Below are 13054 nucleotides of genomic sequence, written 5' to 3' on the forward strand. Positions count from 1 at the left end.
AGGCCCATGGGTCCCCCGGTGAGTGCCGCCGCCCGGGCCCAGCGTCCTGCCGGGCCCCCCGAGATCCCCCCAGGCCCGTTCCTGCTGGGACTTCCTGGGGCTCAATCCTACCAGGACCACCCCCCCGGGCCGGATCCTGCCGGGTTTCCCCGGGGTCTCCCTTCCCTCCGCGACCCCGGGCCGGCCCCGACCCTGCCCCCTGACCCCCTTACGGGCCGTATCCTGTCCATGCCTCCATCCTGCCCCCCCATCACGCGTGGGCTCTTGGCCCCCTCCCCGCGGGCCCGTTCCTGCTCAGACCTGCCCCTCCGCCTGCCCCATCCGGGCCCCTCTGTCTTCCTCGGCCGCCCCCTCTCCCCCTGCGTGCGCTCGCTTGCCCTTGGACTCGCCCGGATGCCCCAAATTCCTGCCCCCCACGACCGCCCCCTAGGACTGCTCCCAGCAGCCCTGGGCAGACAGAGATGCCAGGAGCTGGTGCACGGTGCTCGGGGGCCGCCCATCCGTGTCCGGTGCCGAGACATCCCGGGTGGCGCAGGCGGGAAGGGGAGGCAGGGCCAGCGCCTCCCAGCTGCTGGTGCCGCTGAGCCAGGTGCGGGGTCGTGGGCGGGCGCGAGGACAGCTCTGGCCCCGGGGGTCCCGAGTGGGAGTGTATGCGGGAGGGACAAGGGTGGTCAAACAGTCCCATCGGGGTAATCGGTGATGTGAGGAGGCCGGGGGCAGTGGGGGTGTCCTTCCCTCCCTCCCTGGCCGGGCTTCACCCCGATCACGGCTTCCTCTGGCAGTTTCCCCGGCTCCTTTCCAGCAGGACAGGAAGCAGGACCGGGGTGGCCTGGGCTGCGCCTTCACCTCCCCCCCGGCTGGGAGCATTCCTGGTGCGACTCCATTTCCTGTTGTTTCCCAGCAGCCTCCTCCCCCAGCCCCAGGCGCTCTCCTGCCTGCTCTGGCAGGCGCTGCATCCGCTCCCTCCCGCTGTCCCCTTAGCACTGGGGCAGGTTGGGGGAGCAGCCCCCCCCAGCTGGAGGAGGTCTGGGCAGTGCTGGGGGGGGGCTTGCTCTCACCCCAGTGCTGCAGGTTCTTGCACCTCCATGGGGGTGAGCAGTCCTACCAAATCACACCTGGGCCATAGCTGCTCCCTGAGTTGTGTGGGACCCAGGTGTCTCCAGCCCGTGGCCCAGGAAGGACACATTTGTCCCTGAGTTGCTCGTGGTTCTGTCAGTGCGATGCTGGGGGCCAGGGTACCAGAGATCTCTGTCAGGCTGCGGCGTGAGCAAGCCTGTGGGGGCTGTGACTGAAGGCTGCAGTAACATGGGGCATCTCTTGCCTGCATCAGTCAGCAGCTGAGTTGGCTGTTGTTGCCTCTGGGGCTTAAGGTACAGGAGCCTGGAGCAGGAAATAATAAAGGTCTCTTCTCGTGCCTGTAGTAGACATGCTGGTCGTCACCTCCACGGGCAGGGAGCTGCCAGACCTGCATGGGAGGTGCTCGGCTCTGCTGGGCTGGCAGGGAGGCACTGAGCGTGACCTGGAGAGGCACGGCTCCCACCTCCTATGCGTCGGGGAGCTGTGGTGCGCCTTGGGCATGTGCTACCCCTCCTGCGGGATGTAGCAGCCAGTCCATGTTCAGGCCCGGCTGTGGGCGTGGGGCCCCTTTCCCACGCAGCCCCTGCCTGTGGCCCTGCCTGGGAGCTTCCTGCCTCTTGTGGTTGTCTTCAGCCCAGTGCTGCATAACCAGCAGCTTCGGCACCAGCGCTTGTGGCAGGCATGCATGTCATGAGTCACCACGGTGCGGGCACCGTTGCTAGGGGCGTTTAGCACCCAGCTGCTTGCTTTGTGGAGCCTCCTCCCGCATGTATTTTAAGAGTCTCCCTGGGGTGCGGTGGCAGGATGTGCAGGGAGGAAAGGCTCTGATAGCGCAGCACCAAGCTTGGGGTGCCTCAGCCCCTGCAGCGAGCTGTGTGGGGGGTTCTGGGATTGCTCTGGGCAGCTTGAAGGGGCTCAGCAGGCTGCCGTTAGCCTGGGGAGCTGCATGCAGCCAAGGAGGTTGTGCATAGCATAACCATGGCTGCTGTGGCCCAAGGCTGCCATGGAGAAGCTGCAGGCATCTGTGATGCATGGCTGCAGGGCGGGGGCTGCCTGCTGGCTGCCCAGCCCGAATCTGTCCTCTGCTTGCGACCGGGGTCATCAGGTCTCGTCACAGGCTTGTAGGGAACAGATGCGTGAGCCCCAGCCACACTGCTTGGCCGACTCTGCCTGACCTGGCAGCCATTGCTGCAGTCTGATGGTGCCATCCATGCCCAGCAGGGTCTGCAGTTGGCAGAGCAAGCGGGAACCACACCCAGGCACCAAGGGGCCTGTGGGGAGGCAGGGGAGGTGGATCGCAGCATGTGCTAGGGTCCTGCGGGCTCCCCCTCAAGCCCTTCTGCCTGCGCAGGCCCCACACTGCCACAGCTCACTGATGGGCTGGGCTGCAGGGCTGAGCACAGCAAGCGCTGCCTTTCTCCGTGGATTTGTTACGCTCCTCAGGTGGCCTTGGGGGGCTGGGATTCCCAGGTGCTCTGAATGGTCTGCACCATGCACCTGGGGCTGCCATGCAGGGGATCATGTCAGGGCTGCTGCGGTGCCCATGCCACACAGGTGGTTTGTGATGCAACCACTGTGAGGAGCACAGCACCTCCCACCTCCACCGGGCATCACGCTTAGCTCAGGGCCCCGGTGCCCAGCTGGAGCTGGCATGGGCACGAGCCTGTCCGTGTTCTGGGGTGTCTTCACGGTGGGGTGTGGGCACTGGTCTCGCTGGCAGCCCAGGAGATAGGGTGTTGTTCTGCTTGCCCAGCCTGTCATGATTACTGCCTGGGCAGGGAAAGGTCATGTTATCACAGCTCCTTTGCTGCCATGGGGCCTGGCCAGGCCCTGCCTGTGCAGGTCTGTGGGGCCAGGGCCAGACAGGCTCCTTATCTCTTGCCTCCGGGTGAATCACGTCACTCCAGCTTTGCAGGCCCCAGATAAGGGCACAGTCCTACGAGGAAGTAAATCATGTTTGTTTCCCGCTCTGGGCTGGCGTTGTTCTCCGTGCCAAGCCTGATGGCTCCGGAGAGGGGATGGGAGCAGGGCGGGGGGGCTGCAAGGAGCTGGGCCCCTTCCTCTTGCTTTGTTCTTTGGGCAGGAGCTGTCTCCGCCCTTGTTCCACACAGCTGTGGCTGTCCCCTGCGTGGCCTCCCTCCCCTGGGTCCAGCCAGCCCCCGGCTCCAGCTGGCAAGCTCCCTGCTGCTGGAGCTGCCCTGGCCCTGGGCAGAGTTAGGACCTCGAATGCTGCTTTGGCAACAGAGGGGTGACGAGTGTCCATGGGGCTGTGGGGGCTCCCAAGCTCACAACTCCAGGTGCTGCCCTGAATCCCACTCACGGAGCAGGGTCTTGGGGTGCAGCCACCACTGCTCCTGCCTTCCCTGGGGAGGCACCGGAGGATGGGCGATGGTGGGCCCTGGGAGGTCCTGGTCCCCACAGTCCAGGAGGTCACCGGGGACTGAGAGCTCATCTCTTGAGCTTGGCTTCTGAGCTGGGCACATGCCCTGAGGAGCCAGGAAGGAGTCCCCAGGCCAGCGGGGCTGGAGCACCAGACAGGGGAGGCAGGGCTGCTGCTACCCTGGTGACTCCCAGCAATGGGGCTGGGCTCACAGGACGGCGTTCAAGGCGCACTGGAGATCCCGAGACTTATCCCATGTGCAACCTGCCCTGGGCCTCATGCATCTCAGCCTCCTGCCCACACAGGATCTGAATGAGGTCCCCTGCTCCCCCTGTGTCGCAGAGGACAGCCGTGTCACCTGAGGCCGGGCAGGGCAGGCCTGGCCAGGCAGCAGGAGCAATGCCTGCGGAAGCAGGTCAGGCAGGGCCTTCTCCAGGCGAGCAGAAGGGCAGAGGGGATGTGCCAGGCCTGCCAGGCCCCTTGGACAGGGCGGCGCTGGCTAATTCCCTGTTTGTCACCGAATGCAGGTGGGACGCCGGGAGGACAGGGGCTGTTGGTACCTGTAGCCTGTGTGGGGCCCAGCCCAGCAGCTGAGATGGAGTACGTGGTAAGGACGGCCAGGCTGGGCTGCGGTGGAGGGTGCCTGGCTTTGGTGACGGGTTGCCTGCCTTCTCTCACTCCTCTCCTTTCTCTCTGGTGAGGCAAGTGGGTCTGCAACCAGCCAGGCTCCTTTCCACGTCCCCGCCGGCCCCTCCTCTCCTCTCCTCTCTGCTGGATCCGAGCCTCCGCCTGCTTCTTTGGGGCTGTTGTGTGGTTGGCGGTGCCCCAGCACCCTGGTTCAGGGAGCGCACAACGTCTCTGCAGTGCTGTGAACAGCTCTGGGGCATGACTTGGCCGCTGCGCTCCTCATCCTGTACTGTGTCACTTGGGGCTGAGCATTGCTGCTCTGGCACCTCCCCAGGACATCACTTGTGCTGTGGCCGTTATAGCACATGCTCTCTGTGTCTCTGGTGCGGGTCCTGTCAGGCACATGCCCCTAAATGGCACAGGGCAGTATCAGGATCCCTGCGAAGTGGCAGCGCACCAAGGCTTGCCTGCCTGGCTCTGGGGATGGGCGGTGAGTCCCCAGTCAGAGCTGTGACCTGCTCACCAGGGCTCCAAGTTTTGGTCCTGCCCTGCTCTTGGCTTGTGCTGGGAGCTGCATCCAGAGCCATTTATTGGTGGATACTGGGGCTGGGACAGGACTCCTGCCCCACCCCCTGCTCCGTTCACAGCAGCAGGCCTGCAAGGCAGCTCCATGCTCTCTGCCCCTGGCCCCCCCCCCCCCCCCCGCGACTCCCCTCTGAGCATTTGCTGTGCAGGGCAGCCCCTGGGGCAGGCCTGGCCGGTGGAGCGAGCAGGGGGGCCACATGTACATGTGGGTCCATGTTGTGCTCTCCCCTGCTCTCTGCCAAGCTGCTGGCATGTCCCGGAGTTCTGACTTGGTGCTCGTATTTCCTGGGTGCAGGCGGACACCAGACCCTGCCCAATGCTCCGTGTGAGCGCCATGGGGGGGCCTGGCTTCCCCGGGCATGTGAGAGTGGCACCCGTACCCCACACCAGCCTGAGGCCCTCCTTGGCACAGGCAGGCTCTAGTGGAGGTAGGGAAGGAGAGCTGCGCACCCAGAGCAATGGGAGCCAATGGTCAGACCATGCTCCCCCAGGCAGAGCCTCCACACTCCCCTGCCAGCTCCTGCGCTAGCCACTGGACTGGGCCTCCTGGGTCTCCACCTGGGGGGCAGGGGCCTGGGGCCACAAGTGGCTCTGCCTGAGGTCCTTGCTGATGAGGTGGATGGGTTCCCTATGGGGCGGGGGCGGGGGACATTCTCCAGGCGGAGGAGGCTGGGCTCTGCCCCTCCCCACCCAGCAGCCAGGCTCCGGTTAACCTGTGGTTGCCCAGCTCCTGCCAGCGCTCAGCAGTGGGTGGGGGCCGACCTGCCTCCCCCTCCCCCAGCAGCAAGCCAGGATGTTGAGGGCAGGGCAGGGCGGCGGCTCAGCGCGGCAGGGAGACAATGGGAGCAATGGGAGCCCTGGTCCCGGTGTAGCAGCCCCCCTCCCCGGGGCCATGCGGGCGGCTCCCCAGCCCCATGGACCTGCTGCCCCGCACCAAGTACAGCCACCTGCGGGAGTCCGCGTCCTTGTCCTCTCTGGACGAGGTGCCCGGCTCCTCTGCCTCGCTCTGCTCCTCTGGCTCCCCATCCTCGGCACCCCCCAGCCCTGCGCGCCCGGCCGATCTCTCCTCCGGCTCCGAGGACTCGCCCACCACTCTCTGCTCCTTCTTTCCCAAAATGGCAAACCTGAAGTTGGCCAACCCTGCCAGCCTTCTCAGCCTGCGTGGCTTCTCCGCCAGCCCCCTCCGAGATGAGGCGCTCGCTGAGCCCATGGCCCCTGCGGGCACCAGCCCAGTCTCAGTGGGGCCTCTTGCCCTCTGTCCCCAGGATATGAACAAGCTGAGCTGTGGCAAGAAGACGCGGGTGGAAGGTGGCCAGCTGGGTGGTGACGAATGGACCCGGCACGGCAGCTTCGTCAATAAGCCCACCCGCGGCTGGTTGCACCCCGACGACAAGGTCATGGGCCCCGGTGTCTCCTACCTCGTCAGGGTGAGTGTGGGCATGGAAGGGTTGGGGCGCGTGCCCTGCCAGGGAAGGGCATCATCCTGGTGCACCAGCATCGCTGCCATGCCCCTGAGACAGCCCAGCATGAGCCCCCGACTGTGCCCCTTCCATGCTTAGCCCTTGCTGTGCTGTACCCCCCAGCTTGCCCAGGGGATCCCCAGCCTGAGGGTGTTCCCAGGAGGCTGGGGTTGGAGTCCCCTGTGGGGCAGCTCTGCACTGCGGGGGCGGGGAGCCTAGCTAGCTGGTCACCCCCGTGCCCAGCCCAGCCCTCTCCCTGCGCCCTCACTCCTGGCCCGGCTGTGCTGGACGGCACTGGTGCTGGCGGAGCAGCCCGGGGAGGGAGGAACTTGCAGGTTTCCGGTGCCCTGACCTGTTGCATGGCCCTGCTGCTCCCTGAGCCCAGCTGGGCCAGAGCTTCCTCCCCGGGGGCATGAGCTGCCCTCCAGCCACCAGTTCCTCTGCAGGTTTTCTTCCCCTTCCTCACAAGTTTGGGACAACACCTCCCCTGCCCCAGGTCTCGCTGTGCTGGTACTGTGCATGCCCCCGCTAGCTGGGGTGCATGGAGTGGGGTGCTGCAGGGGTGGGGCCAGCCAGGACACCAGGTCTGTGGTCCCCCTCGCTCAGCATTCCCGTGCAGTCTGATGCACTACCCAGGGGTAAGGGCACCTCGCATCTGGGAGCCAGAGCCTGGCAGTCTGCTCTGGACCTGCTGAGCAGGAGTAGGAGGAGGCAGGGAGAAGCCTTGAAAGCCCCAGATGGGCAGGGGGGCTGGTGCTGTCCTGGTCTCTTTGACCTGTGGGGGCAGCAGCTTCCAAGATGCTCTGGGGTTGCCCCCTCCCTGGGACAGGGTGCAGAGCTCCCCAGGCTGCCCTTTGGCCCAGTCAGCTGCATGTGCCACCTGCCAACACCCCAGCCAAGGCCAGAGCCAGGCCTGGTGACAATGGCTGGTGCCTCCCCTTGGCACCCAGGCCCCCAGGATCTGGCTGTCCCACCAGAGAGTGTGCTGAGCCAGGCTGCCTGCCAGCCTAGGGCATGAGTCCCTCAGCACCTTAGCTCTGCGAAGGGGGTGCCCTGCCCATGGGGCAGTCCTGCCCATGCCTCCGCTGGCTCTGGCCAGCCATCTGTGGCAGCCTCAGCAGGGCCCCATGGGGTCAGGGCAGCACCGTGCATGACCCCAGTGCAGCTGCTGGCCTTGCTGTTTCCTATTTGCCTCCAGCCGTCAGTGGTGAGTCAGAGCCTGCCAGCAGTGCCACCTCCCCAGCACTGCCTGGGGTGTGAGGACAGAGTGTGGGCACTTCCACCAGCTCAGGTGGGGCTGAAAGAGGACCTGGCTCAGGGCAGGCACACTGCTCCCCATGCCCAGTGCTGCCTAGACCCCCTCAGCTGACACAGCTCCTGCCTCCACGCAGCTGTTCAGCCCTGGGCACTGGGCAGCTACCCTCCCCACCCCAGCCATGACTGCGGGAACACTGGTTTTTCTAGGAAACGGGCATAGCGCAGAGGAAACAGAATGGGGAAGCGTCCCCAGCAGGCGGAGGTGGCATTGCCGCCCCAGGCGAGAGGCTTTGCTGCGGCAGACCTGGCCAGAGCCCATAGCTGAGCCCTGGCTCCCAGGATTCCCAGCCCTGCCCCTCCACCTCCTCCCTGGGCTGCCCTGGGTTGGGCACGTGCAGTGACAGGGCACTGGCAGGAGGGCCCAGGAGCGAGGCCTAGCCCAGACCAGAGCACCCCCAGGGCCACCCTGTGCCCCTGGCATGTGCTAGGGGGTCGGTGCCCCAGTGCAGGGCAGCAGGCTGTCTTGGGGGGATGCAGGGGGCCCCCAGTGGGACCACTGTGGATCCCGGGGCTCACATACTCTTTCTCCCTCCAGTATATGGGTTGTGTGGAAGTTCTCCAGTCCATGAGAGCACTGGATTTCAACACCCGAACTCAGGTCACCAGGTGAGCCCCCAGGGGTGTGGTGATGCCTGTGGTCATGCAGCCGCTGTGGCCCGCAATGCAGGGTGGGATGAGGCAGGTCACAGCCCAGAACTGGGTGGCCATGTGGAGCCCAGGGGAGGGGCCAGAGCCGGAGCTGGGCAGGCTGTGGTGCCGTGCCGGGGTCGCAGTGGCAGCCGAGCTGTCTGCAGCTGCAGAGGAGGCTGCCGGGAGATCGATGTGCCTGTCAGTGGGATTCATCGCAGCCAGACAGGAAGCATCCGCACAGCTCCATCAAATATTAACGCACTCGCTTCAGCCTCTCTCGGCCCCCGCGTCCGGCTCGGCCCTGTTGCAGCAGCAGTGGGAGCAAGCGTGGGGATCCATAAGCTGGGAGTGTCCCTGGGCATCCCAGGGCAAGCAGCTGTGGCCATGGCAGGCTGAGCAGGGGTGGGCCCTGGCACCAGCCCCATCCCAGACCCTCGGTACAGGTCTCTTCCTCCTCCACCTGCTGGGTCCGGGGAGGAGGAGCTGCCCAGGTGGTGGGTGGGGATGGGATTGACAGATTGTCCCTGGCAGGGAGGCGATCAGCCTGGTGTGTGAGGCAGTGCCTGGAGCCAAAGGAGCCGTGCGCAGAAGGAAGGTGAGACACAGACACCGATGGGGGCTGGAGTGGGACTGGCGAGTGGTGCTGGTATCTGGCTTTGACCTTGGCACCAGCCTGATTGTTGGGAGGTTGTGGGGCCTGTGGGGCAAGGGGCTGCCCTATTGTGTCCCAGGGGTCCTGAAGTTGCCCAGGAGGTGGGAAACTCCCGCCCCTTCTCACTGCAGGGGGCTGAGGCCCTGGGAGAGCTTCCATCCCCACTCAGCACTGTCCAGACATTGGGGCAGGTGCTTAGTACTGGTACCGGTGCTTAGGCATCCTGCTGCATGCCAGATGGGTGGCAGGCACCCTCCCTTCCACTGCGCCTCCTGCACACACTGTTCCTCTCCCTCGCAGCCCTGTGGCCGCTCGCTCAACTCCATCCTGGGCAAGAGCAACCTGAAGTTCGCTGGCATGCCCATCACCCTCACCATCTCCACCAGCAGCCTCAACCTCATGGCCTCCGACTGCAAGCAGGTGAGAGCAGGGTAGATTCAACCCAGAGCCCCACAGGCAGGCAGGACTCCTGTGTTCTCTGCCTGCTGAGCCTGAGAGATCAGGGGAGGCTCCGTGGCAAAACCCTGGGGACAGGCTGTGACTTTCAACTCCAGGGGCTGAGCAGGTCTGGCTGCAGTGCCGTAGGCTGCCTCTGACAGCCCCTCTTCTTCCCGCAGATCATCGCCAACCACCACATGCAGTCCATCTCCTTCGCCTCTGGGGGCGACCCGGTGAGTGCAGGGCCGAGCCACACGGCTGCTGGGTTTGTGGCCTTTGGCCCCAGGACCCTTGTGGGGAGGTTCCACCTTGGGCCCCTCTGTCCAAGGCTTGCCTGGAGCCAGGAATGGCTCAGGGGCCAGGAGGCTACACACATGCTGGGGCCCAGAGCCCCGGGCCCAGCAGAGTGTGGTAGGGACTGGCCCCTGTTCGTGGTCCCCGCCTTCTCGTTGGGGCAGTACAACTGCCTGCCTGGGGAGTCTTTGCTATGGGACAGATGCAGGGGGGCCAAATCTGCACCCCAACACCCTGCCCCACTCCCTCCCTGTAGGTCCTTCCCCAGGCCTGGCCTGGGCTGCCCCCTCTCACCCTGCTCTCATCCACAGGACACTGCAGAGTATGTTGCCTATGTTGCCAAAGACCCTGTCAATCAGAGAGGTGAGGACAGCAGCTGCAGCACAGCTGGGGGCGGGGGGCAGTCTGCTGAGCATCCCGTTGGCCTGTACGTGACCCTGGTGGTCAAGGTTTTACCCGGGCCTCTTGCTTGGTGGGCAGCTCCTGCCATTCCCAAGCTGCAGGGAGTGTGTTGCTCCTGCCAGAAGGCCTTGGTCTGGACTGGGTGGGGCGAGAGAGGGGTCGTGCTGAGCCCCTCCCTCCCCAGCCCTGCTGTCCTCCCACAGCCTGCCACATCCTGGAGTGCCCCGAGGGCCTGGCCCAGGACGTAATTAGCACCATTGGGCAGGCCTTTGAGCTGCGCTTCAAGCAGTACCTAAAGAACCCCCCGAAGCTGGTGACACCCCATGACCGGTAAGAGCCTCCTGGGTAACCCTATGGCACTGGGGCAGGCCATGACCTGCTCCACTGGGCATTGTCCATGGGCTGCTCTGCCTGGGCACGATGGGGCATCCCAGGGCAGGGACAGCCCATGCTGGAAGAGCACAGCACAGGGGCGGTCCAGTAACACCCTGCATCTCCCCTTCCCAGGATGGCTGGATTCGATGGCTCGGCCTGGGACGAGGAGGAGGAGGAGGCCACGGATCACCAGTACTACAACGACTTCCCCGGCAAGGAACCGCCCATTGGGGGTCTGGTAGACATGCGGCTGCGTGACAGTGCTGGCGCAGCCCTGACACCCAACCACCTGGGGGCCACGCTGGTGAGCTGTACCTGGCAGGGCACATGGGTGGGGGCAGGGAGACACTGTGTGGGTGGAAAGGATGGAGATGCCTCTTGGCCCAGGGCTTGGGCACAGCCAGGGCATGGGGCCAGGCTCATCGGGGTGTCTCGGCACAAGGGGCTTGGCAAGCTGCTGCCAACACGGGGGGGCAGGGCAGGGCAGGGAGCCACTGGGGTGTGAGCATTGGGGGTTGATCCCCAGCTTAGTTGCTCCCTGCTCTTCCTGCAGCCCGTGGGCCAGGTGTCTGGAGGCGAGTACGAGACCAGGAAGCAGCATCCTCCCGCACAAGGTACGTGCCAGGGAAGGCATTGACCCCACCTGCCTACCCAGTGGCACCTGGCTGGGCGCAGACCTGCCTGCGTCCCAGCAGAGGGTGCAGGGGCCCTTACCTACCAGCCCTGGCCACCACATGCCTCCCTCTGTAGCAGCAGGGCAGGCTGAGCACTGAGCATGTGTGACTGCGTGGCCAGGGATGTCAGGGCCAGCATTGAGTATGGCGTGCGGGCAGCCAATGCCCTGTGGCCATTACTACTTTGTCAGGAGCGCCCCAGAGAGCACAAAGCTGGCCCCAGGGGCAGAGCACCCACTGCACCCAGCACCAAGCCGGCCTGCCCCTCTGCGCTGTGCTGGGGGTCTGGTAGCAGCCCTGCAAGCCACGAGGCCCATGATGGCTGGAGGCCACACCGTCGCTGTTCCTGGACCAGTCTGCCCAGCTGACACCTCTCTCTCCACAGGATGGGAGAAGCTCCCTGCCCCGGCCGGGGGACCCGGGCGCCCTGACCTCTTTGATGACCCATCCTATGTCAACGTGCAGAACCTGGACAAGGCGCGCCAGGCCTCCGTCACCGGCCTCCCCGGCACCGCCAACGGTAGCACCCAGAGGGACCTCTTTGACATGAGTGAGTGGGCTGGCCTGTGGGGGTGGGGACATAGGGAGTTGCAGCCCTGCTGGAGGCATTGAGAACCCAGGGGCTCAGCCCCTGCCCTTTGCTGGTGCCTCTGACCCCCGCCTCCTCCCTCCTTCTCCACAGAGCCATTTGAGGATGCTCTGCGTGTGCCGCCTCCTGTGCCTGTGGGGCTGCCGCCGGCCCAGGTGGTGGCCTCCATGGAAGAGCAGTTGCGGCGGGAGCCCTGGTACCACGGGAAGATGAACCGCAAGGAAGCAGAGAAGCTGCTGAAAGTGAATGGGGACTTCCTGGTGCGCGAGAGCACCACCACGCCGGGGCAGTATGTACTGACAGGGCTGCAGGGCGGGCAGCCCAAGCACCTACTGCTTGTGGATCCGGAGGGAGTGGTGAGTTGGGGCCCCAGGGCTGCAGCCCCTTCTGCAGCCAGGTGTTTTACACACCTGGAGCCAGGGCAGAGCACAGACCAGTCCCCTCCCGATTACCCCCAGACCTTGCGCCTGCGTCTGCCCCAAGGGATCTTGAGGCCTGGCTGTGGTGGTGTGGGACAGAAGCCCTGCTGCCCCATAGGTGATACAAGCACACCCCACGGTCTTGCGGGGGAGGTGGGCAACATGGCAGGCTCTGGGGCTGGCTGTGGGCCTCATGGCTGCAGCCCCCAGCAGCCTCCTGAGTGGCTCCTCCTGGCCCCGCAGGTCCGGACCAAGGATCACCGGTTCGAGAGCGTCAGCCACCTGATCAGCTACCATATGGACAATCACCTGCCCATCATCTCCGCCGGCAGTGAGATGTGCCTGCAGCAGCCGGTGGAGAGGAGACTGTGAGGGGTGTGGGGCCTCGGTGCATGGCCCCGGCCCAGCTTGGCCCGGCCTTTCTCCCCCTGACCCCCTCCCAGCGGGGCTCTTGAACTGTCTGAGCAGCTCCGCGTGGAACCAAGAGACCTGCCCATCGGAGCCTGCCTGTCCTCGCAGGGGAGCTCCTGCCAACCCTGTTGGAGCCTGCCTGTCCCTGCAGCGCCCTCCTCCTGGAGCTGAGGCCCCTTGGAGCAGGGCCAAGAACTGGGGCCAGCAGCCTGCTCCTGCGGGAGAAGAAGGGTTCTCCTGCCAAAGCACACGCCCTGCCCCACGGCGCTTCGCTAGCACCAAAGCCCCTGCCTGTGGCCACGGTCTGCAGACCCCAGCCAAGGCAACACCACAACCCACACGTGCACGCTCACAGGCGTCAGGGATCCCTAATGCCTACACGTGCACACACACACACATGCGCACACACACTGAAGGGAGCCCCCCCACCCATGGAGCCCTCTGCGGGAGGTAGGACTCCCATTTCCTCCAGCCTGTCCCCCCGCCATAGGGGACCCCTGACCTCATCTGTCCCGTGCCCCCCTCCCCCCAGGTGCGAGGGGCTCCCCTATGCAGGACCCTATTGCAGGGGTTGGGCACGCCGCTCCCACAAGCAGACGGCTGGGCTGGCCGCGCACCTCTGAACGCCCCGATCACTTTACGTATTAACTGTGCCTTGACCCCCACAGGTCCCAGACTCTTATGCAAAGCCGCCTGCCTGGGGGGCACAGCCCTGGCCTGAGGC

At 65.5% G+C, this 13054-nt stretch overlaps 2 protein-coding genes across 3 annotated transcripts in view; both read left to right on the forward strand.

The window, feature by feature from the left end:
- The first annotated feature begins 1143 nt into the window (after positions 1 to 1143).
- Positions 1144 to 13048, forward strand: SHC1 (SHC adaptor protein 1). 2 transcript variants are annotated; one of them, XM_006030942.3, is made up of 13 exons: positions 1144 to 4064; positions 5935 to 6096; positions 7982 to 8052; positions 8608 to 8671; positions 9029 to 9148; positions 9346 to 9399; positions 9772 to 9823; positions 10066 to 10192; positions 10370 to 10541; positions 10791 to 10851; positions 11297 to 11461; positions 11594 to 11856; positions 12163 to 13048. In XM_006030942.3, the coding sequence occupies exons 1-13, from the start codon at positions 3915 to 3917 to the stop codon at positions 12289 to 12291; spliced, it is 1590 nt and encodes a 529-aa protein (XP_006031004.2). In that variant the 5' UTR covers positions 1144 to 3914; the 3' UTR covers positions 12292 to 13048. The 2 variants fall into 2 exon arrangements, with proteins under 2 accessions (XP_006031004.2, XP_014378820.1); XM_014523334.2 differs by lacking the exon at positions 1144 to 4064 and having other exon boundaries at positions 5473 to 6096.
- PYGO2 (pygopus family PHD finger 2) overlaps positions 12762 to 13054 on the forward strand; it is a 2442-nt gene continuing 2149 nt past the window's right edge. Inside the window, exon 1 of the mRNA XM_006030997.3 lies at positions 12762 to 12780. Coding sequence (XP_006031059.1) covers positions 12762 to 12780 — 19 coding nt within the window. The remainder of the gene's footprint in view (positions 12781 to 13054) is intronic.

The sequence above is a fragment of the Alligator sinensis genome, unplaced genomic scaffold, assembly GCF_000455745.1.
Source record: "Alligator sinensis unplaced genomic scaffold, ASM45574v1 scaffold1165_1, whole genome shotgun sequence".
Lineage (NCBI taxonomy): Eukaryota > Metazoa > Chordata > Crocodylia > Alligatoridae > Alligator > Alligator sinensis.

Coding starts and splice junctions, on each gene's coding strand:
- SHC1 (XM_014523334.2), top strand. CDS start 5,584: ATGGACCTGCTGCCCCGCACCAAGTACAGCCACCTGCGGGAGTCCGCG. Junction 10,193..10,369: donor CTGGTGACACCCCATGACCG/GTAAGAGCCTCC, acceptor TCCCCTTCCCAG/GATGGCTGGATTCGATGGCT. Junction 11,462..11,593: donor GAGGGACCTCTTTGACATGA/GTGAGTGGGCTG, acceptor CCTTCTCCACAG/AGCCATTTGAGGATGCTCTG.